This window comes from Panthera tigris, chromosome B1 (genome assembly GCF_018350195.1).
Source record: "Panthera tigris isolate Pti1 chromosome B1, P.tigris_Pti1_mat1.1, whole genome shotgun sequence".
NCBI lineage: Eukaryota > Metazoa > Chordata > Mammalia > Carnivora > Felidae > Panthera > Panthera tigris.
Window position 1 is genome coordinate 118,848,430 of NC_056663.1, and position 25,138 is coordinate 118,873,567.

Sequence of the window (25,138 nt, forward strand, 5' to 3'; positions counted from 1 at the left end):
ATAAAATGGAGACAGAATAGTGTTTTGAACAAATGGTGCTGGAAAAAAGATATCCACATGTAGAAGAATGAATGTGGAGCCCGACCTCATATCATATACAAGAATTAACTTAAAATGGATGAAATCTAAATATAAGAGTTACAATTATAGGGGTGCCTGGGTGGTTCAGTCGCTTAAGCGTCCATCTTCGGCTCAGGTCATGATCTCGCAGTTTGTGAGTTCGAGCCCCGCATCGGGCTCTGTGCTGATGGCTTGGAGCCTGGAGCCTGCTTCATATTCTGTGTTTCCCTCTCTCTCTGACCCTCCCTGCTTGCACTCTGAGTCTCTCTGTCTCAAAAATAAATCAATACTAAAAAAAAAAGAGCTGAATTTATAAAATTCTTAGAAAACATAGGTGTAAATCGTTGTGAATTTTGATTTGGCAACAGTTTCTTAGATATGACACCTAAAACACAAGCAACCAATGAAAAAATAGGTAAGTTGTACTTCATCAAAATTAGAGACTTTTGTGTGTCAGAGGTCAATATCACAATAGCAAAAAGATAATCCACAGGATGGGAGAAAAATTTTGTGAGTCATATATGTAATAAGGATCCATAATATGTATAAGAACTCTTAAATTCACTAATGAAAAAGACACCTAGATTAAAAAACAAGCAAAATATTCAAATAAACATTTCTCCAAATAAAATGGCCAATAAGTACCATGAAAATATTCTTAACATCGTTAGTCACTAGGGAAGTGCAAATCAAAACCACAGATAACCACTCATACCCACTGGAATATCTATAATATTAATAATAAAGAATTATTGGTAAGTGTATTGTTCAGGGTTCTCCAGGGAAACAGAACCAATAAGATATACACACAAATATATATGAGATTTATTGTAGGAATTGGCTCACACAGTTATGGAAGCTGAGAAGTCCTACAATCCATCCACAAGATGGAAAACCAGAAAAGCCAGTGGTGTAATGCAATTTGACTCTAAAGGTCTGAGAACTCAGGGGCCACTGGTGTAAGTTCTGGAGTCCAAAGGCCCAAGAACCAGGAGCCCCATTGTCTGAGAGCAGAAGATGGATATCCCAAGTCAAAAAAGAGAGAGAAATGGTCTTCCTCTGCTTTTTGTTTAATTCAGGCCCTCAACTGATTGGATGATGCCCACCCACATTGGTGAGGATGGATCTTCTTTATTTACTCTTCTGAATCCCTAGAAACATCCTGACGGGTACACTCAGAAATCATTTTACCAGCCATTTGGGCATCCCGTAGCCCAGTCAAGTTCACACGTAAAGTTAACCATCACAGTAAGGATGTAGAGAAATTGGAACCCTCGTATGGTTGCTGGTGGGAATGTAAAGTGATGCAGCTGCTGTGGAAAAGCTTGTCAGTTTCTCAAAAAGTTAAACATTGAGTTACCATAGGACTCAGAAGTTCTACTTTTAGGTATATATCTGAGAATATTGAAACACGTGTTCACGCAAAAACTTGTGCACAAATGTTCCTAGCATTTTTCAGAGCCAACAAGTTAAAACAATCCAAATGTTTATCAACTCGTGAATGGATAAATAAAATGTGGCATACCTATACAATGAAATATTACTCAGCCATAAAAAGGAATTGAATAATGATACATGCTACAACATGGACGAACCTTGAAAACATTATGCTAAGTGAAGAAAGCCAGTCACAAAGGCTGTATATTGTATCATCCCACTGATATGAAATGTCCAGAATAGGTAAATCCATAGAGACAAAAAGGAGATGAGTAGTTTTCACATAAGGAGGAGAAGGGAGAATGAGGAGTGGCTGTTAACCAGTACAGTACTGTGTTTCCTTTTGGGGTGATAACATTCTGGAATTAGGTAGTGGCGGGAGTGCACAACCTGTGCCTACATTATAAGCCAATGAATTGGAAAACACACAGGTGAATTATATGGTATAAATTGTATCAGTTTATAACATGGCTAGATTGGAAGATTCTTATCCTCAGGATACTTTTAAGTATATAAAGAATATAAGTCACATTCTGTCAGGAGGGCTTAGTCACATGGCTACCCCTAGTTCCAAGGGCAAGGGGTGTGCTTCTGAAGCATGTAGCCCTCCTACAGCTCTGTCACCCTGGAGGACAGGGGTAATGGGTTTTTGTAAAACAGTTGGCAATCTCCATCACAGTGGCAAAGCTGGAATTGGAACCTAGGTCTTGGTGTCCTGGTCCAATTTCTTTTTACCCTACCATCTGTTTCTCCAAGGAGACTGATTTCATAAGTGTAATCAAGCAAGCTGCTGAAAATAGACTTTTTTGAAACTAAAATAAGATTTGTCTGCTAACAGAGGGACTGAGTAGCCTAGGAAATGACTAAGCATTTATCCTTCTTACGTGCAAAGGCTGTCCTCTTTAGGGAAGGATGCAGGAGTATATACATACAGGTCCAGTTTTGAAAAGGAAAGAGGCAATTCCAGGGATTTTCTAGGGAAGTGCGATGGTACAACGTCCCGTTAAGAAGCATAGTGGGCAATGGCCTTCTGCATCTTTATGAACAAAGGTGTCATTCATTAGCCCTGATTGGCATCCACCGATTTGGGTAAACCCAGATCCACGATACTGGCGTGAAACCGTCTGTCTGTGGTGTCCACTGCACTGTGCCAGAGCCGGAGCACTAGAGTCTCGATTATCCTCCTTCACACCAAGTTCAGATGTGACAGGCCACTAGTTAGGGCTTGCCTAGTGCCATTTGCCTTTCGTTGCTAGCCCTAAGGGGTAGGCAATCCTGCATGCTTGTAAACAAAGTTTTTAAGTTTAAAAATTCTCAAAGACTGTAAATATTTACCTGTTAAACCAGAAAAGATAAACTACAGCGAGGAAATTGTTAGAATAGATAGACCAAAATAAATATATCTTGCAAGTATAGTTCTGAAAATTGAAATAGAGACTGGAAATTCAGATGTTTGGGGGGACCAGGCAGGTATTTTATTATTTTTTTTATTTAAAAAAAATTTTTTTTTTAACGTTTATTTATTTTTGAGACAGAGAGAGACAGAGCATGAATGGGGGAGGGGCAGAGAGAGAGGGAGACACAGAATCTGAAACAGGCTCCAGGCTCTGAGCTGTCAGCACAGAGCCCGACGCGGGGCTCGAACTCACGGACCGCGAGATGGTGACCTGGGCCGAAGTCGGCCGCTTAACCGACTGAGCCACCCAGGCACCCCATCAGGCAGGTATTTTAAATGCATGGGAGTATGGCTATTGGGAATTGTGGCAAAATGGAACATATAAACCCTGACTTAAGACATTAAATAACATCCAAATAAGAAACAAAAAACACCTGCTTCAAAACAAAACAAAACAAAACAAAACAAAACAAGAACCCCTGCCTCTGGGCCAATTAAAATCTGTGTGGGGCAAAGGTCAGCTTGGGGGCCACCAATTTATAGCAACCTCTTGACTGGAATCTTATATACCAATATGCAGTAAGGAGTCCAACATTTGTTGCATAAAGAACACAAGAACGTAAAATGTTCTTAGCTCCTGCATTTAAAGAAACAAAACTGGAAACCATTCAAATGCCTAATAATTGAGGAATGATTAATCACACAGTGGTAAAACTGTATAGCCATTTAAAGCACAGCGATGCTAGCCAGTGCGGGGCATGGAAATGTACACATGTGAAAACTAAGTTACACTAAGTTACAAATGTATATGTTACCACATGTGTTAACAAAGATTGGAAAAGAATTTGGAGCAATGTAAATAATTGGATGCCCCTGAGATTTTTTTTCCCCCTGAAAAGAAGCTTAAATTCACCATGGAGAAAAAGAAAATCCAAATCACCTCTACCAAGGCTATGAGTAAAATATCTAGGTGTCCTCTGAATTAGATCCAGTTAAGCACAAGCATGACTATTTTATAGGTTATGGCTTTGTCCTAGAAGTTTTCTTTTTTGCCGGAAAGAGATAATTTCCTACTCTGGTTATACACTGATATTTTGTTCCCACTTCAGAATTCTGTTTTTACTTCTTTCTTATTTATCTTTCCTGTTTCCTATTTAACCTCTTTCCTATTTTACTTCTTTCCTACTTTATAAATGTGGATCCTAGGAAAGAGTCCAGTCCCACATTGAATGGTCTCCCACTCCTAGCCCCTGCAGTCCGTTCTTCTTTCAGTCAGTAGTGTCTTCTTGTGGGCATGCAAATCTGGTCACTTCACCTGTCAGCATACAGGCTTTCCGTGACTTCCAGTTGCCTCTAGGGCACACACCAAAACGTTCCCAGGTCTGATCCTGGAATCTCACTGGCCTCTCTTCCATTGCTCCAGGCTTTTTGATTTTTTTTTTTTTAACATTTATTTATTTTTGAGACAGAGAGAGACAGAGCATGAACAGGGGAGGGTCAGAGAGAGAGGGAGACACAGAATCGGAAACAGGCTCCAGGCTCTGAGCTGTCAGCACAGAGCCCGACGCGGGGCTTGAACTCACGGACCGTGAGATCATGACCTGAGCTGAAGTCGGACGCTTAACCGACCGAGCCACCCAGGCGCCCCATGCTCTGGGCTTTTTGCTCTCTGGCCACCCTGGCCTTTCATTCTGGGCCTGTGCATTTTCCCCTCACTATATGCATCCTCTTTGGCTGCTAGGTTCTGTCCTCTCTCTTTTTGTCTTCTCCTTTTTCTCAAATGTTTATTTATTTTTGAGAGAGAGAGAGAGAGAGAGCGAGCGAGCAGGGGAGGGGCAGAGAGGGGCAGTGGCAGAGGAGCGGGGAGAGGCAGAAAGAGAGAGAGGGAAGGGGTGCCTAGGTGTCTCAGTTGGTTAAACGTCTGACTTCATCTCAGCTCATGATCTCGTGGTTCGTGGGTTTGAGCCCCACGTCAGGTTCTGTGCTGACAGCTGGGAGCCTGGAGCCTGCTTCGGATTCTGTGTCTCCCTCTCTCTGCTCCTCCCCTGCTCGTGCTCTGTCTCTCTCTGTCTCTCAAAAAATAAAATAAAACGCTTACACACAACTTTAAAAAACACCCTCAAGCCTGCTGTTTTCTCAGACCTAAACACTCACATCGAACAATAACACTCGTGCTTCAATGCTCTCCCCTGAATCAGGTGATGCAGGCTCAGTGTGTCAAAATAGAGACTGAATTCTACCGCCGCAGTCGCAGCGAGATAGCGGATGGAAAAGGGCACACCATGGGCGCACTTTATTGGCAGCTGAATGATATCTGGCAGGCTCCCTCCTGGGCTTCCCTAGGTAAGTGTTTCAGCATCTTTGTGCATGCGAGAGAAAGCAATACCTGTGTGGAGAGGCACTGAGAAAGCACAGGGCCTGAGGGGTCAAATTAACCCAAGTAGAACCCCTTCGCAGGGGAGGGGAGGTTCCCCAGTAGCCTATGAACCAACCCGCCCCCCTTCCTAGTCTTTCGGGGGGAGCCTCAGAGGCAGCCCGATTTGAGTTCTGGGCTGTGCAAAGTCACAAAAGAGAGCTAATCCAGGGGATAGATTCATGCATGAAGATCTCAGCCATGTGTCTCATCATTATTGCTTAAAAATTTGAATTTAATTACGAGGACTTTCCAAGCAAAAGAAGTATTTACTTAAGCATCTTTTCTTCTAAATTATTTAGATGAATTCAACCATGTGGAAGGCTGACCCAAGTAAGTGTTAGAATATCCTTTTCCTAGATTCCCCTTTAAGCACCCCCCCCCCCCACCACCACTTAAGACTTCTAAGGTCTTATTTTTGCCTTATTTATCTCTAGGAGAAAGGTAGTAGAGTCAGAAATCCAAGTAGGAAGAGTTATCAGTTGAACCCGTTTAGTTGGCAACACATAAGACTGGCATGGTGCCTGCAGTTGAATTATTCTGTTTTGATACATTTTTAAAAGTATGGAGTAATAATGATTCTTTGGCGTTCACTAGAGGTGGTTTGAAGCAAAGTTCAGTCAGAAATATAAACAAATGTTTTGGGTCAAAAATGAGGCAAGGCCATAAAGTAAAAAAGCCACTTTGCTGGGGGAGGCTCTTAAATTAGCTGTGGAAGTAAATCCAAAGGAGTCCATTGCCTGCATGCTTTGATTAGTGCTGAATCACCTCTTGCAGGAAATTGGAGTTTTGATCCAGTTTCTCTGACCAAAGTCTTTATCAACACCAACCAGATAAAAGAGTATTGAATGAGAATCAGGGGTAGACGCGGGGGGAGTAGCCTTTCTGGGACGCTTAAAGCTGGACAAAGAGATACTGTTCAGAGACACTTAGACCCTGACCCTGCCTTCTGTATGTGGCTGAGCTTGTGGACTCCTGGAGCAGAGTTTAGTTCAAGAACTGGAAGAGTCCAGTCTTTGTAACTCTTCCCTTAAATGACTGCATGCAGATTCTTTGAATGAGTTCTTTATTTAAAAAAAAAAAAAATTTTTTTTAACGTTTTATTTATTTTTGAGACAGGGAGAGACAGAGCATGAACAGGGGAGGGTCAGAGAGAGGGAGACACAGAATCTGAAACAGGCTCCACGCTCTGAGCTGTCAGCACAGAGCCCGACGCGGGGCTCGAACTCACGGACCGCGAGATCATGACCTGAGCCGAAGTCGGCTGCTTAACCGACTGAGCCACCCAGGTGCCCCTGAATGAGTTCTTTAGAAAGGGTGACTAAACCCAAGTACAGGTGTATGATGGCAGAGCAAGAATTTGTTTTCTAAACTCTTGCAGGATGCTGCCTCCATGGAGAGGCTCACCATCTTCTTCTACCCGTTACCGAAAGCAAGAGCCTGGGAGAAGGTGTGACAGGTTATGCTGTGTGTGTTCTTGCTCTGGGCAGCCTCATAGCCTCTGTTTAATTCTGCTTCAATGGCTCAATAAATCTGGTGTGCAGGTGGGGTAGGGAAAAGTATGTGTCACCTCTTATCACCTGAAATACTGATACCTCAAAGGTATCATAGCTGCTTGGAACCGAAAGATTCTTATATATTTCCTTTTAAAAAATAAGCCTCATTTTTAGTTACAATTTTGCAAATACAGAAATCCACCTGGACATTTTATTTTGCTTGGCTCATCAACTTGGACAGTTACAGAGCTAATGGAAAAGCCAGAAATCACATAGCATTTTTAGCTGATTATGTAGGATATTATATTGGTATCCATACTTTGTCACTGATTAGCAACTAGTGTGTGTCCTAGTGAGACCTTTTGTTTCCATTGCTGTTCTCCTGTATTCTGCGTGTGACCATGAAGTTAGAACTGTGCACGTGAGGTCTCCCCTGTAATGGATACCACATGTGAGAGTGTGCAAGTCACCTCAGGTCTGAGCCATCTTCCATTTATGAGAAAGCTTTCCAAATACAGTTGACCCTTGAACAACATGGGGTTGAACTGTGTGGGTCCAGTAATATTAGGATTTTTTTGGTAAATACAGTACAGTACTATGAATGTATTTTGTCTTCCTTATGACTTTCTTAATATTTTCTTTTCCCTAGCTTGCTTTATAGTAAGAACACAGAATATAATATATACAACACACAAAATATGGTTAATTGAGTTTATGTTATTGGTAAGGCTTCTGGTCAATAGTAAGCTATTAGTAGTTAAATTTTGGGGGAGTCAAAATTACACACAGATTTCTGACTGCACAGGGTTTGGTGCATATTAACCCCCATATTATTCAAGGTCAATTGTGTAAGTTCTAGTTCATTTTATAGATCTAATAGGAAAGGCCTGTCCACCCCTCCCTGTTTGTTGTTTTTAAGGGGAACTATTATGAGTTGTGACTGAAGGGCTGAGAGTTGAAATTTGCAAAATTGGAAGAAATTCTTTCTATTTGAACTTCAAACCACATTCCTACATGTCAGCAGCGTGCACTGTGAATTCTGGACATGACATCTCCCCCCCCCACACCCCACCCCCTCACCCCTCCTCCCTGCTTCCCTTCCTGCCATCTCTCTTGAAGTTGTTCAGAAGTTCAGTGCTTTGTGGGGAAAGATCTTCTTTCTGAAATAGAGGCATGTTGAACATATATTTTAGTTTGTGGATTAAGCACACCACACATGCCAACAGGGCACAGAAATAATAGATTCTCAAAAGCTTCTAATTGTATCTGAGCAACTGCCATGAATTGTCATCTGTGTGTTCTCCAGTCTACATTTGCCAGAGGTATTTGTGATAATGGTGGTTTTATTTCACTCAGAGGATTTTGTGTGTATGGGAAAAGGAGACTGTGAGTTTTAAATAACTCTTTCTGTTACTTTTTAAATTTCTTTCAGTGTTCTATGCTTTTTTCAGGTGTGCTGTGTAGTGATTCGACATTTGTGTACATTACAAAGTGCCCACCATGATTAAGTGTAGTTACGATCTGTCACCATATAAAGTTATTACAATATTATTGACTGCGTTCTCCATAACTCTTATAAATGAATATTTATAATATTTGATACAATTGTAACATTTTCTTACGATTACTAATATATGTAACATTTTTATTACCGCCCTACTGATTTCCTTCTTCATGTGTATGTAGTAAAAAGGACCTTTGGTACACTGAGCTCCTGGAAGCAGAATTATGTATGAGAAAGTGCTACCTAGGAGTCAGGTCTGGGCTCAAAGTACTGCCTGTGGCATGTTTGATTTAATGGCTTGAGCCTCCGTTTCCTCATTTGTAAGGTAGATGTTAAAGATGTTAAAGATGTAAGAATGCCATGAGGTAATGTCCAGAATGTTCTGAGCCCTCAACAAATGTGCGTTCCTGCCCCTGTGGACTCTCCCTCCTGTGCCCAGTCCCTGGAATCCTGACAAGTCAGGCACAGCTGGACCACGGGCAGGATAACCCTGACTGTCTCACCCTGGCCATGTCTTAACTTTACTATTTTTAGAATATGGAGGAAAGTGGAAAATGCTTCATTACTTTGCTCGACATTTCTTCGCTCCACTGTTGCCAGTGGGATTTGAGGATCAAGATGCGTTTTTCATCTATGGTGTGTCAGACCTTCACTCTGACTGTAAAGCGACACTCACTGTAAGTTGCTTGGTTTTTTTTCTCTTTAAGATGGAGAGTTTTTGATTATTTCTTGAATGATTTGGTTATAGTTCTTGCAGGAAAAAGAAAAGAGAAAACAATGCTAGGCAAAAAGAGAGGGTAGAACCTCAAAGAAACCCTGGGGCACCTGGGTGGCTCAGTTGGTTAAGCATCTGACTTCAGCTCGGGTCATGATCTCGCAGTTCGTGAGTTCGAGCCCCGTGTCAGGCTCTGTGCTGATGGCTCAGAGCCTGGAGCCTGCTTCTGATTCTGTGTCTCCCTCTCTCTCTGCTCCTCCCCTACTCGTACTCTGTCTCTGTCTCTCAAAAATAAATAAACGTTAAAAAAATTTCTAAAAACAAAAAAATTAAAAAAAAAAAAAAAGAACCTCAAAGCAGTCCTGGGAGGCTGCAATTTGGAGGACACTGTGAATAGGTGACGGTTATAGAATAACAATAATACACCAGGTCGTGTGTGTTCCATGGATTACTTTGTTTAATTCTTACAACCGCCTGTGAAGCCAGTGCTGTTATTATTCTCATTTTACATGTGGAGAAACAGAGCCTTCGAGAAGTCGAGTCACTTGCTCAGTTACATGGTACTACATAGTAGGACTGGTCGAACCCTGTTCAACCCAGGGTTCATAGGCTCTTAACCAGTTCTGCTGTTCTGACTTGCATCTATTATTACTGGTGTTCTCTAAAAAAAAAAACAAAACAAAAACAAAAACAAAAAACACAATAGTAACCAAGTAACCAAGAATGTTTGGTTTTGCTCTGTCTTGTGTCTCCCTAGGTGAGAGTCCACACGTGGAGTTCCCTGGAGCCCTTGTGCTCCTCTGAGACCGAGCGTTTTGTCATGGAAGCAGGGAAGGCCGTTCTCCTATACAAGGAGCAGGTGCCTGCATTGTTGGGGCGTTGTGGGAACTGTACCCGGCAAAGCTGTGTGGTTTCCTTTTACCTTTCAACGGACAACCAACTTGTGAGCCCAACCAACCATCACTTCCTGTCTTCGCTGAATGAGACCGTGGGGCTCCAGAAGGCACACATCACCGTAAGTACCAGTGGCCTGGGGTCACGGTGGCCTTGCAGACCTGCCCTGCTTTGGGGGCAAGCATGCTGCATCCTGCATTTTGCAAAACTTCTCCTGGGTGCTGAGTTTACCTGGGACCTGGGAAAAGTCAGCCTCTTTCCACTAGAAGCAAAGACCAAATGACTTTTTTTCGAACTCAGTGTTTGTCAAAGTTTAGGGTTCCTGCCGTCCTGCTATCCCTTGGCCCCTCCGGAGGGGGGCTGGAGCAGAGAGCAGGAAGCAGCAGTGGGAGTCATCACCGCTGATGGCTCCTGCACTGACTGCATTCCAGGCTCTGTCCCCGGGGCTCTGCTGCCTCATTCTTGAAGTATGAAGTGCTGCATTGACACTGGAGCAAACCTGTGTAGAGGGGAGGAGTAACATGCTGCAGCCAGGAAGCCCCAGGAGAAGCATGCTGATTTTGAGTGTTTAAGTAGAGTCTCTGCATGTTTTTTAATGTTTAGTTTTGAGACACAGAGACAGAGCGTGAGCAGGGGAGGGGCAGAGAGAGCAGGAGACACAGAATCCAAAGCAGGCTTCAAGCTGTCAGCACGGAGCCCGACGCAGGGCTCGAACCCACGAGCCCTGAGATCATGACCTGAGCTGAAGTTGGACACTTAACCGACTGAGCCACGCAGGCGCCCCGAGTCAATCAATTTTTAAAAACATTCCTCAGGGGCATCTGGGTAGCTCATTTGGTTGAACATCAGACTCTTGATTTTGGCTCAGGTCATAATCTCATGGTTCATGGGATCAAGCCCAACATCGACCTACCTAAGATTCTCTCTCCGTTTGCCCCTCCCCCCTCTCGAAAATAGAAAAAAGAAATTCCCTCTACTCTCTTTGATTTACTGCTTCAAAGTAGCTCAATCACCAAATCTATAATTGCCAAGAAAAAAATGGGATGACCAGGATGTGTTGTTATAAAAATTGTGCAGCTGGAGACCTTGGAATCTGTATAGTTGATTTAAAACCTTTCCTACCCTTTCCCCCACACACCGTGATTAAATGTATTCTTCAAGAAAGTTTTATTCTCTAATTTTAGTGAAGTTTAAGCTTGTTTTACACCTTTACTTAATTGAGAATGCTTTAGTGAGAGGGTTTTTATTGCGTTTACTTAAGACTTTTTTTTTTTTTTTAAAAGAGAGAGCGAGAAATTGCATGAGCATGGTAGGGGCCGGGGGGGGGGGGGGGGGAATCTTAGCAGGCTCCACACTCAGTGTGGAGCCCAACGTGGGGCTTGATCTCATGACCATGAGATCACGACCTGAGCCGAAATGAAGAGTGGTTTCATTTCGGAGAAATGACTGAGCCGCTTGACTGAGCCACCCAGGCATCACGCATTTACTTAATCATATAAAAACTCAGTCTTTGAACTGAAAACATATCTTTCTTAATAGCGAAATATTCACATAACGAAATGCATTATCTATAATAACTGATGTGGAACAGCTATGAAGGGAATTATATACATTGATGTAGTTTCTTTCCAGAAAAAAAAAATGAACAAAACCAAAAAATATGTAGCAGATAAATTTGCAATCTCTAGACTTAGGATTTTGAAATCTCTTTCTCTTTCCTAAGCCAGGCCTTCATGAGCCTGGGACAAGTGGGTGTGAGAGAAAAGTGGGACTTGTTCCTTTGTCCTACCTCATTGGGATTTCAATGAGACCTGCCCTTCCTAAAGGGATGTAATAATAGTAACCATAGCTAACATTTGCTGCCCGCTTAATATAGGCCAGACGCTTGGGTGCGCTATCCCCAATAGGATGCTGGGAAATTGTTTTCCATGGCTCCCTGAAGCCAGGGTACAAGCTCCAACCTGGACTCGGCAGTGAGATTGAGATGCGACTTCTGATTGGAAGAAGGCAATACGAGGGAGCAGGCACCAGTGTGGCTTCTGGCTTTGGCTTTGGAGCAGCAGTAGCCGGGGCCTCCTGGCAGCTGTGTGGGCCGGATGTGGGGCCAGCCGTGTGAATTGCATGCCTGGGACTGACTGCTTTAGGGTCTTCACCGAACAGCTGGGCGGCATGATTTGGGAATGTAACCTCTTGCTTCAGTCCTGAATCTCTGACCCTCCGAGAGATACCTAAAACATCTTAAGTTTCTTTTCTGTTTTCTCCAAAGTACGGTTTCTTGTTTATAACTCAGGACCCTGCATGATACGTAAGGCCAAAATGATATATAGTAAAAACAGTGCCCTGAAATTCTTCATGCCACATATAATATGTAACGTCAGCCCTACCGTGTGGCATGTGTGCATGTTGAGGAGTCATGTTTCATGTCAAATGCACAGCTTTAAATACCAGATCACACTCAGCTGCAGGCTCACACTGAGAACCTCACAAACCCCTATCCTCGGGGCACAGCCCATCCTGGCCTCACTTTGGCATGTGCTAATTGGCTAGTTCATGGCAGGACTGAAACTGCACTGTCCTTTGCTGATATTGTGTGGGATTCACACATGTTAAAAGTGCTAATGATGTGACTTTATGGGACCATGCAATGAAAGAGAGAAAGCTCCAACGGTAGAGCTTTTGTAAGTGCCTGGCAGGCGGCTGTCTAGATTGCTGGATCTTTTTAGAAGACAAGCTTCATGGTTGTGCTCTGCAGCCAGCGCCGCATATATCCTGAGAAAGTCATTTCATTCCCAGCCCTTATGCAAAAATGTTCCTCCCTTGATCCCCTGAGAAAAACTGTGAAGGACACAATCCTTTTGAGCTTCTTGTGAACCACTCTCCTTAATAATTAGAGACTGCATGTTTCTACACTTGGCTTGAGATTACAATTTGGTAATTTCCCACAGCCTTAAATAAATTTTCCGTGTTTTTTTTCTTAGTATCTGACACAGTGCATGGAATATAAGACTTTGGCAACTGCAGGACCAAAGTTGTAGCGAATGTGCTCCTTGATGGGCCACAGAAATGTTCCGATAGGTATTGTGTGTAGAATAGATAGATCTCCCCTCATCGTTCACTTAATTTATCTTTTTCTTTCAGGCCAACATCTCCCAGCAAGGTGACACATTTGTGTTTGATCTGGAAACCTCGGCTGTCGCTCCCTTTGTTTGGTTAGATGTAGGAAGCATCCCCGGGAGATTCAGTGACAATGGTTTCCTCATGACTGAAAAGACACGGACTATATTATTTTACCCTTGGAAACACACCAGCAAGAGTGAATTGGAGCAATCTTTTCACGTGACTTCCCTGACTGACACTTACTGAGGGGTTACAGGTTGTATTTTCAGCGAACTCTGGAATAAAGCATTTCGAAGGCACCGGCCGAAGCGGAAGACAAGTTGAAGAGGCTGAGAAATGTGTCTGCTTGCGGCCACACATCTGATTCATCGCTCTGTGAAGACTTTGTACCGAGCATTCTTTCGGGAAAGGTTGTTTACTCAGGTGATATCCTCCAGCAAGGCTGTGCATCGGTGTTCCTCTGTGCCAGGACCGTAGTTTTATCCCTGCCCCCACAGCTTTAGCAAAGCCATGACCCAGTTATGACCCAGTTATAACCCAGCCACCTCCTCCTACCCGGGAGAGGAAGTCCACACATAAAGTCCTCTCAGGGAATCGCAGGAACATGACCATTGCGGTATCTGTGGAAGGTTGTGAGGTCACGTAGGCCTCTCCTAGTTAGCTTTGAAAAATAATGAATAATCACAGTGAAGCTGCTTTGTTATTATTCCCTGAGGAAATGGAGGTTCAACTGTCACAACAGAGAGAGATTTCTGGGTAGTAGCCACGTTGTTGTTTTTGTTGCTGGAAAGTTTGGGGTGTTGGCTGTCTCCATTTGATTACTTTTTTGGTTAGGGTTCTTTTTTCCTTTGTGGGTTTTGTTATAAAATATTGTTTTGACAATAACAGCTTCTTTTTTTCAAAGGCCATTTAGAGTGGTTCTCCTTTGAAAAATAAGCTCACATTGAAATGGACATCACTGTGGTCACTCTGGAAACTTCTGCGTGTCATATGCTGTCACCTGCGTGTCATATGTATGTCAACCCATACATAATTATGTATGGGTTGTAGATGTGGCTAAATCCAATGAACTTTCCAATTCAAAGGCTGTGAGTTAGATTTATATTTGTTGACCCTGGCAACAAAGTGGTGTTTCTTTTAGCTTCGGTTTCAATCATTTTATATTAATATTGATTAATTGTAAATTGCTGTAAATTTGTTTTATTATACACGATCATGTTTATAAATTATATCGATAATGAAACAAATGGGTCAAAATGTTAATAGATGAGGTGTGTAGGAATTCTTTTAGACTGCTTTTGCAACCTTTCCATAAGTTTGAAACTACATCAAAAATTAAAAGTTACGTAAATTGCACTGACAACATGATATTTCATCTGTGGCTTATTTAATCATTCCATAAACATTCATTTGTGCCCAGTATTGTGCTGGGCATGGATTTCCCTTTAGCTCTCAGCAACTTTTTATTCTACTTGATAAACTGGGAGAGTTTAAAGAATCTAAATTAAGATGTTTGAAGGGTTTTCCCTGGGAAGAATCATGTAATTGGTTATGGAATGGACTGGCGGTGAAAGTCTGGCTTTAAAATCAAGACGAATTAGGGGTGCCTGGGTGGCTTAGTCGGTTTTGCCACTGACTTGGGCTCAGGTCATGATCTCACGGCTTGGCACAGGAGTTCGAGCCCCGTGTCAGGCTCTGCACTGACAGCTCGGAGTTGGGAGCCTGCTTCAGATTCTGTGTCTCCCTCTCTCTGCTTCTCCCCCACTCGCGCTCTGCCTCTCTCTCTCAAAAATAAATAAACATTAAAAAAAATTAAATTAAAAAAATAAAAATAATAAAATGAAGACTAATTAGATAATAGATTGGTTTTAAGATGTGAGAAGATTTAGGCCACAGTTCAGTGACTAAGAAGAAAATAAATGCAGACAACCTGGCCTCTCCTTCAATATCGAGGAGTCTCCTCATTTTATGTGTTATTTCAATATATATATATATATATATATATATATAAAAGTCTTATGAAGGCCTGGGATTTGGGGATGCAACTCAGAAACTTCTTACTTGATAAATATATAATTTTCTTGTCACTGTTGAAATTCTGTTTTATCAAACAGTTGCTGAAGGACAGGGACACTCTTCCGTATCAAACTAAAGAATTTTCTGGGCCGGGTGCTCTGTGAGGTAGGCTTTGAAATGCATGAGCCATAATTTACATCACAATTCTGCCCTTACTCACTCAATCAAGTTACTTAACTTCTGTGTTCAGTGTTCTCGTGGTGAGATGGGAATAATTACATTCACCCTGTACCTTTGTTTTGAAGAATAAGTTTTAAATTTAGTTGGAGGGCGAGGCCCAGTGCTGGCAAGTAATGAGGGCTCTGTAAATGGAAGCACCATCCTGGGATGTGAGAGAAGGCAGGGTTTCCAACCACACTGACATGGGTTGCAAACCCCAGGTTCTGAGGCCTAATGGTTGTATAACCTGGGGTTACCACTTGACCTGCTCTTTAGCTCATCTGTAAAATGCAGATAATCTCTAACCTTCAAAGGTAGTTCTGTGGACTAAACAACAGGAGCAAAATAAATGCTGAATAAATGGTGGCTGCACTTTACTTTTTTTTAACATCATAATCATTTTTACCCAATTAATACATGAGGCAAGAGTAAAACTGAAGCAAATAAAGGCAGATGTCTTCCAGATGTATTTTTAAGAGGGGAAACAGACATCAGAACAGAATGAATTTGTAAAGGAAGAATAAATTAATGAACAGACAGAAATATAAGCTGACAACTGTTGAAAGGAGAGAAATATGCTACATACACATCATTTCTGTAGGAGAACGGTAACACTGGAAACATTCTTCCACACTCGTGTGGCACTGTGGTTAGTCATTTCTACCATCTTAATAGATTTTATTTTGCCACATTTACTGGATTAGAGTCTGATGTGCTCACTCTTGGCTCTGGGTTTGAGAAGACTTTTCTGTTAGTAGTTATGCAAACATTAATAGAATGGAAGGAGCAGGATCCGGTCCTTCTGCTGCACTGGATGCAAAGCACATTCCGGAGAGTGTGAGATGAAGAGAGGTCGGTTCACAGGATTCCATCTTCTCGTCTGAGAACGAAGAGGACAATAAAAATGGTAATTTTCTCATTCACATTCACTGTAACTCTTCTTTTTTTTTTTTTTTCTTACTTGACTTTTCATTGTGAGGGGTTTTCAAACCATGGGAAGTCACTTGGAAAATAAATAGGAAGATTGTTTTCTCTGTTGGAATGAAAGTGAACTGGAGCGCAGGAGAAATAAAGCTGTGTTTCCCACGCATTCCCAAAGTGACAGAGACCTAGACAGAAAGAGTAGTCTCTTGGGCTCTCAGAGATGAAACTTACTCCCCAACTTGGAAAAATTGTGGGAGAAAAACAAGTAGATATTATTTGTGCATGAAATCCAAAGCATTTCAAAACATGCCCAGAGTCTGCTTTGACGGTGAATGTAATCTTATCAGTTCAATAAGCACATAAAATCTAAAGGGCTGTGCAGAAAACGTATTTAATAATATTCTCAAGTGAATGAGGGAATTCTTGTTTTCTAATTGACTTATCAGAGGGCATGAACCTGTGTGATACTGTACAAACCCCTAAAAGTCACAGACAGATCCGGTATTAAGACACATCTGTGTTCTGACTCTAAGGACTATTTGACTTAAGAATGTATTCGTTCATTTAGCAAGCATTTATCGAGGAGCACTCTGAGCATCAGGCACTATCCTTGTCCCCGGGGGGATTGCAATGAAAAAAGGCAGACCAGTTTCTGCCCTCCTGGGCTGTCCATTGTACAGGTGTCCTCGAAAACCAACCTCTGTGCTTCAGGGCCCAAATATAACGCAAACACAGAGTTTGGGATGAAGGGGAACAATAGCCAGGCAAAGGGGGTTGCAGCAGGCTCTGGCCTTCAAAACCTGCAAGCCCCTCCACCCCCAGGAAAGGGCTGGGGGGTTTATAGGGAAATACAGCATCCAGCCGGTTTCGACAGGAATTCTGTATGCTGCCAGCCTCCTTAGTCCAGTTAGTCGTTTTCAGGGTGGTATCAGGTTCCTAAAGCAAAAGGCTAAGAGGGAGGTGGGGAGCTTTGCAGAGGAGAAGAAAAAGGTTACTTTATTTTTTTATTATTATTTTTTCAGTGTATTAGGATTTATTTATTTATTATTTAAATCAAAGTTAGTTAACATATAGTAGGGGCACCTGGGTGACTCAGTTACTTGAGCGTCCGACTTCAGCTCAGGTCATGATCTCACTGTTGGTGAGTTCAAGCCCTGCATCAGGCTTTGTACTGGCAGCTCAGAGCCTGGATCCCGCTTGGGATTCTGTGTGTGTCTCTCTCTCCACCCCTCCTCCTCTCACGCTCTGTCTCTGTGTGTCTCAAAAATGAATAAACATTAAAATAAATTTTCAAAAAAGTTAACATATAGCGTAATTGTGATCTCAGGAGTGAAATTTAGTGATTCATCACTTACATAAAATCAAGCTCTGCTGAAGCATTAGTGCAGCCATTTTGATTTTTGTTCAACTTCATGCTTTTAAGTGGTTTCAGGGGGAGACAGACAATAAGCAAGTAGACAAGGCTATTTCAGCTGGTGGCAAGTCCTATAAGGTTACTGTGACAGTGATGGGGAAGCTATTAACGTTAGATAAGGCCATCTTGCTCAACACTTTAGGAAAAATTTTTTGAAAGTTCATGATAAACAAATGAAAAAAAAGTTTTTCAACTGAGATGAGTCTTAAAAGACCTTACTGTAGGGATGCCTGGGTGGCTCTGTTGGTTAAGCATCCGACTTTTGATTTAGGCTCAGGTGATGATCTCATGGTTCATGGGTTCGAGGCCCGCATCAGGTTCTGTACTGGCAGCGAGGAGCCTGCTTGGGATTCTTTCTCTCTCTTTCTGTCAGTCCCTCCCTCCCTCTCTCTCTCTCTCAAAATAAATAAATAAACTTAAAAAAAATAAAAAGAGAAGCCAGAAATTAAAAAAAAACAAAACACAAAACCCTTCACTGTAAATACCTGAGGAAGAAAAAGGACAATACCAGGTAGTTGGCTAGGCTGGGCTCTGAGCTTGTGATTGTTAAGCTGAGGCTGAGCTAACCTGCCAGGATGTCTTTGAGCCCTTGAATATGGGCCGAATAGTGAATGGGTTTTTGCAGAAATAGGGGTATTGCATCACTGTGTCAGGTTTTATCACTATCTCTCCTTAATATCTGTAGACATGGGTTACTGAATTCTGCCATGAAAGAAAAGTTTGCAACAATAATGCAGCTTAATCCCTTCCATCAGATCTCAGCCTTTACACAGGATTTATTGAGCAACAACTTGTGGCACACTATGCTATGAGCATAATACAACGTACACACCTGTAAAAGGATGACAGTAACACCTAAGCGACCCCAAATTCCTGGGAAATGGGATGTCAGGATCATGGAAATTTCTGGTTAGGAACTAGTAAATCATTCCTGGTTCATCATCCACGTGAGAACAATACTCTTGTTCTTATTCTGTTATTGTTACTTATTATGGCTTTTGTAAAATTTACTGGATCTTGGGAGCCAATTCACATATTTCTAATCGGTGGGGCAGACATTATTGGTGGGCCCCCCCTACAGCTGTTGTCCCCTCTTCTCTGCTAATAGAGGTGACTTTGTGTCCTGCCTCAGAAACTGAATTGCAATTGGTTATACTAATTGGATTCTCCTTTGCCAGTGATTGGTCTAAAGTGAGGCACGTGGCCCAGTTCTGGCGAATGAAACACAAGGTGACATTTAATGTAGGGTTTGCCGAGACAGCAGAGTGAGGGGAGGGGTAGGTTTTCCTGCCAGACAAGAAACAGACCTGAGGACCTGAGGAGGGACTCTACTGTTGGGTGAGGTTGAGAAGCTGCTGTGTGAGGACCTGACACTTGGAGCTGCTGCAGCCTTTTTGTGAACTTGAGGAAACATTATTGACATGGTGGGGCAGTGGAGGGAGTGTCAGAGATGTTGAACTGTTGAGTGAACCCTGTAATCTAACTCCGGTCTTCTTACAAAAAATAAGGCCCTATTTTTCTTAATCCAGTTGTAGTCAGGTATTCTGATTTTATAACCCAAAGCATGTGAATTGATGTAGCCGTTAAGGGTATGAGCTTTGAAATCAGACATAACTTACGTTTGAGTTCCAGAACCCCCACTAATAAGCTGTTCGATATTGTATTTAAGTTACTGAGTTTTTCTGTGCCTTAGTTTCTTTATCTTTAAAACTGGAGTAATAAGATGATAATAATAATACTAATAATAGTGAAGGCTTCATTAGATGATGCATACATACAGATAGCACACAATAACTATTCAACAAATGTTAGCTATCACGATTATCCTTTCCTCTGTGTTAAATCATCAAAGGAAGACTAAGCACTGAGTGATGGTTGGGTACCAGCCAGGGGAGCTGCTGAGAGTGAGTGGCTGCAGCAGTGGGACCTGGAAGGGGGAGTGGTGAGCACCTTGATTCCTTCCCAGAGCCTTAAGCTCATCACCCTACTTGGTCATTCTGAAGTTACAACTGTAGAAAGTGAGGGTGAGGTCACACTGGTCATATTTGGCCAGCAGATGATTTTGTTGGCACAAAGAGTGGTTTTAAAAGTCGAATTACTTGGGGCACCTGGGTGGTTCAGTCCATTAAGTGTCCAGTTCTTTAAATTTTTTTTTAACATTTATTTATTTTTGAGAGAGTCAGACACAGAGTGCAAGCTGGGGAGAGGTAGAGAGAGAGGGAGACACAGAATCTGCAACAGGCTCCAGGCTCTGAGCTGGAAGCAAAGGGCTCGACTCGGGACTTGTACTCACCAACTGCGAGATCATGACCTGAGCCGAAGTCAGATGCTCAACAGGCTGAGCCACCCAGGTGCCCCAAGTGTTCAACTCTTGATTTTGGCTCACGTCTTGATCTAGCGGTTTGTGAGATGGAGCCCCATGTCGGACTCTGCACTGACAGCATAGAGCCTGCTTGGGATTCTCTCTCTCTCTGCCCCTCTCCTTCTCTCTCTCAAAATAAATTGATAAACTTAAAAAAAATTTTTTTTAAGTTGAATTATTTGTTACCACTTAAAAAAGGGACATTCTGGGATGCCTGGGTGACTTGGTCAGTTAAGTATCTGACTCTTGATTTTGGCTCAAGTCATGATCTCATGGTTTGTGAGCTCGAGTACCACATCTGGCTCTGCACTGGCAGTGTGCAGCCTGCTTGGAGTTCTCTGTCTTCCTCTCTCTCTGCCCCTTCCTTGCTCACCATCTCTCTCTCACACACACAAAATAAATACATAAGCATTTTTTAAAAGGGAACATTCCATTTAAAATCTAGATCTATCTATCTCTGATCTTGTAATGATATAAGAAAAGAAAACCACTATTTGCTTAATCCACTCACAGTTATTTTTATTTTGTAATTAAAAGCATTCAAACACATACAGACCATGAGCCTGGAGGTCAGACATAACTGGGCCTTGGAGAGGGTGGTGTGGGCGTCTGGGTTTTCTCCCAGTTGAGGGACTCCTGGTCATCAATTCCCTGTACTTGGATGTCTCTAGTAGGGAAGTCTGTGGAGGCCCGACTTATCCTCCACGGGGCGGGGGGGGGGGGGGGGGGCGGTGAAGGAAGAACCCTGCTCATTTATCATGGGAAGCCAGCTCAAGGTGGGTGAGGGACATGCTTCCCTATCCATATTTTTGGTGCTTGAACAAAAAGATTTTTAGCTCATCAAACTTGCAAATACAACGAACTAGATTTGGCCTTTTAAAGATCCAGATTGTGTTTGTGCGTGTGTGTGCGTGTGTGTGTGCGTGTGTGTACGAGTATGTATGCAAATGAGGCCCGCATGCAGTGCAGTGGCTATGGGCGCATGCTCTGATATTGAACTTCCGATATGCAAATTTGGCTCCAACACAGACTGAACTTGGACAAATCACTTAAGCTCCACACCTCTGTTTCCTTATCTCTAAGATGGGCTTAATAGTAATAACTAGCTCATAAGACTGTGAAGATTGAAGAAGGTGCAGCAGGTACAGCGCCTAGCAGGGGTGAGCAGGAAATGCCCTAACTGGAATGATCAGGCCTACGGGAGCTTACACTGTTCTTGTCCAAAGAAAAAAAACAATTTAACTCTCCTCTACTAAGGAAAAATAATCACCAGGCTTCTGTGACCTGAATTGAAGGGAAAGCATTCAGGCAGAAAGCCCAAGAAGTTTCTAATTCCCTCTTCTTGTAGGCCTCTTTCCATTTTTATTGAAGCAAAAAAAGTCGAGTAGCAAGAGGCATGCCAGCTGTTGCATGATTGTGCAAAATTCTGCTTCTTCCAGCAGAGGCCTCCTGTGCACAGGAAATGAGGCTGGCGGGGCGGCGGAGGGGGGACGGTGCAGGGGACAGCCGTGGGCCACCACACTGGTTTCCAGGAGGCTTCCCCTGAATAAGGCAGGAAGGAGGGGCTGGGGAAGAGTTTGCAGGGCCTCCTAATGCCGGATGCCCTAATGCCAGTGCCGCCCAAATGTGCAAGTCTTTCTTCAAGGAAAGAAAGAAAGTGAAGGGAGGGGGTTGGGGGAGGGAGAAAGCAGAGGGGAGAAAGAGAAAGAAAGAGACAGAAAGGGAGAGAGTGAGAAAGAGATAGGGAAAGAGGAAGGAGAAAGGGCGAGAGAAACAGGAAGAGAGGCAGAGAGAGAAGGGATGGAGGGAGGAAAAAAGGAAAGATGGAAGGGAGGGAGGGTGGAGGGATTATGATTTTTAATCTTAATTTGATTACTGTGGGTGGATGAGAACTTGGCACAAAGCCTCCAGAAGAGGTGAAGGATGAGGGAGAAGTCAGATGAGCGTTTACAAGGCGCCGTAAGGGTGGGAGCAGTGGCGAGGGACGGAAACCCGAGTTCAGGCGTCATCTGAAGAAAGGCAGGAACCTGGTGAGGCAGAGGGAGTGCGGGTATGTGGGTGACACGAGGCCCACGCATTCTTTCTTGAAACTTTAAATCTGGGTTGCTTTGCCTTTCAGATCTAAAATGGTCCCTGGCTCCTGTAAGTGTGCATATGTTGATCGTCACTCAAGAGGCGCTCTGGGGGTAAGAAGTCAGGGCCAAAGGGCGGCTTTGCTCTTTCCAGATCAAAACTGGGGAGAAGGCCGCTAAGGACCACTGGCTTCCAGGAGCGCGGGAACATTTCCGGGGCGGCCCTGCCCCCTGCTGGAGAGGTCCCGTCCCCGTGTTCCCGTGGCGGTGATCTCAGGCGTGGCGGGAGGGGTGCAGGCCGGGGACTTTCGGGAGCAGCGGCGGTGGAGCTTGACGGGGCTGGGACTTCTGGTCCTGGGGCGGGATTCCATATTAACACGTGGGCCTCGGGAGAGTTTGGAGGCCCCGCCTGGCGTGAATTGTTGGCAGAAGAAGAGGGGGAAGCACTGGCAGAACCGGGCAGAGTGTGGAGGACCCCGAAGCAAAGGCGGGGAGAGGGACCGGAAGGAAGGCCAGGGGGTAGGAGACCGGCCTGAGCGCGTGGCCCCTCCTGGGGGGCTGCTCGCAGGGACCAGTGCGGACGCTGGGCGATGTCACGTGTGCTGCCGATGGGACGCCGCTTTCCCGCTGCTCTGCCAGCTCTCAGTACCTGCTCTGGGCAGATTCGCCTTCCCTCTCGTAGCCCTGTCTGTGTGACCTTCCCTTTCGGAGCAGCCACGCGTTCTGTGATGGGCTGCAGAGCCAGGCCGAGGAGTGCCGTGTGAGCACTGAAGGCCGAGTCCAGACCTCGCTGCTTCCACTAGACCAGGAACCTCCAGGTACCTCGGGGGCTTTGTCATGTTGCAAAAAAATGGGCAGGAATTAAAACCCCTCCCTGTTTACTTCTCAGATTGTTATGAGAATAAATATTTGAAAATATTTTGTAAACGAAAGTTTTCAGCTTTTGTATTTTGATTTTGTTTTCAAAACTACAAAAGGAAATTTATTTCAACAGCAAAAGAGAACATTTACATTCAAACACAGTGATGAAAGGATGTCCCGCGAAAGAAAAAAAAAAAGCCCGTAACATGGAGTTTTTTATTTGAATTTCTGAAACAAAATAACTTGGGGATTCTTGCCTTAGGAAAGGAAAGGGGGAACAGCACAACAGTTCTTCTTGCCAGAGCATAGTCCTTGCAGCTTGGTTGTCTAGTATCCAGCATCAATTCATGACCTACCCTGATCCTCATACACTCCCATCATGGGCCTGGAGGGTTCATCTCCCCGTCTTCAGCACCAGCCTGCTTCCTGGGCCCCAAGAAGGAACCTCAGGGGAAGAGGTTTCCAGAATTCTGTTTTATTTGTTATTCTTGTGGCCTGGAGAGAATATTATTTCACTTAGAACTCCCTCCTGTTCCTTTTCCATTCATCGCAGAAATGGGAATGAAGGCCCTGACCGTTCTCTGAAGATCACAAGGAGGATAAACTTGCTTGCCCCTCCCTCTCCTTTGGGCAGGATCCCAAGGGCCACGGCCCCTTGATGCCTCTTAATCTTGGCATCAACAAGCCCAAAGTCTCTTGTGTGGCATTGAAGGAACTACAGACCACAGAGGGTGGAGAGCAGGCTTCTCCTCGAGTCAGTGCAAGAGCATTAAGACTTGGCTGTACCTTTACCCCGTCCTACCAGGTCTGATACCCTTGCTCCTCTGTGAGAATTTCCTGAAGAGAAATTTACAGTGCGTCTTTCATTTTTAATCCTGGGAAATGGTTGTGTTTGGTGATGGCCATTGATCATGACTGCAGGGGGACTTTCAGAGTGAGTGAGTGTTTGCATATACATTGGAATTAGAAAGAACTTCCAGGTTCAGCCTCCTCCATCAGTTAGGTAAAGAACTTTGATCTGTGCCAAACATGGGATCAGTTCACCCAAATCAACCCACTCCTAATAATGGGAACAAAAGTTGATCACCCTATAGCTTCCCTGCTCTTAGCGTGGCCATGAGACTGGTCTATTCAAAACTCCCATTTAGTGCCACCTGGGTGGCTCAGTCAGTTAAGCTTTTGACTTTTGATTTCGGCTCAGGTCATGATCTCGTGGTTTGTGAGTTTGAGCCCCACGTTGGGCTCTGAACTGGCAGTACAGAGCCTGCTCGGGAATCTCTGTCTCCCTCTCCCTCTGCCCCTCCTCTGCTAACAAAAAATCTCTCTCTCTCAAAAATAAATAAATAAACATTAAAAAGAAAAAAACCCACCAAACAAAAAACCCTCCAAAATTCCATTCAAAACTCCCACACGTACTTCTCCACGCTCTTTTCCCCTTCCAGCTATCTGGGACTGTCACTCCCCAGCAAGACCCTGGGAGCCATGGGCTGGAGGAAGAGTGACTGTCAACCAGGATCCTTTCATGACAAAGTAGAAGAGAGACACCCTACCTACCCCCTGTCCCTGCTGCAAATGTGGCTATTAAACTGCCTTACTGGAATTGGGAGATCTTGCTGTTAAATATTTTATGTGTGCCTTAGTTTACTCATCTGTAAAACAGGAACGAAATTTTTTACTTCACAAGGTTTTTAAACAAGTAATATGAGCACTAATGAATGATGGCCACCCATTGTAGTGCCTGGCACGTAACAGATGCTCACAAAATCCTTGTTGAATACGTATCTTCATTCCTGGAGGATTGTTGTGATATTTCAATGAAAATGTCATTTTGGAAACAGAGAGATCAAGATGGAAAAGCTAGTTGATGGAAATGAAAAAATGATATTTCAGCCCCTTCCTCCCTCTGTTTTAAGAAGCTTGGACAATCTGAGGAACTAGTCATTTGTCCAGGGGAATGGAGTAGCCTATTATAGGTATCATGGAATCCGTAATACAGGAGGATGACATCTGTTTAATTTCAAGCCCCTTTTTAGTGTCTTCCCCAACCAAAGGACAAGAATTTATAGTCTCTGGGATTGGTGTTTAAATGAAGCAGCAGGCTAGGGGTACCTGGGTGGCTCAGTTGGTTGAGTGTCCAACTTTGGCTCAGGTCATGATCTCACAGCTCGTGAGTTCGAGCCCCGCGTCGGGCTCTGTGCTGATGGCTCAGAGCCTGGAGCCTGCTTCCGATTCTGTGTC

The 25,138-nt window shown here is 43.6% G+C and overlaps 1 protein-coding gene across 1 annotated transcript in view; it reads left to right on the top strand.

Moving 5' to 3' along the window:
- Positions 1-14,395, top strand: part of MANBA (mannosidase beta) — a 112,743-nt gene extending 98,348 nt beyond the window's left edge. The window contains exons 14-17 of the mRNA XM_007080983.2: positions 5,092-5,236; positions 8,841-8,983; positions 9,779-10,036; positions 13,054-14,395. Coding sequence (XP_007081045.2) covers positions 5,092-5,236; positions 8,841-8,983; positions 9,779-10,036; positions 13,054-13,278 — 771 coding nt within the window. The 3' untranslated portion in view covers positions 13,279-14,395. The remainder of the gene's footprint in view (positions 1-5,091; positions 5,237-8,840; positions 8,984-9,778; positions 10,037-13,053) is intronic.
- Positions 14,396-25,138: the final 10,743 nt, after the last annotated feature.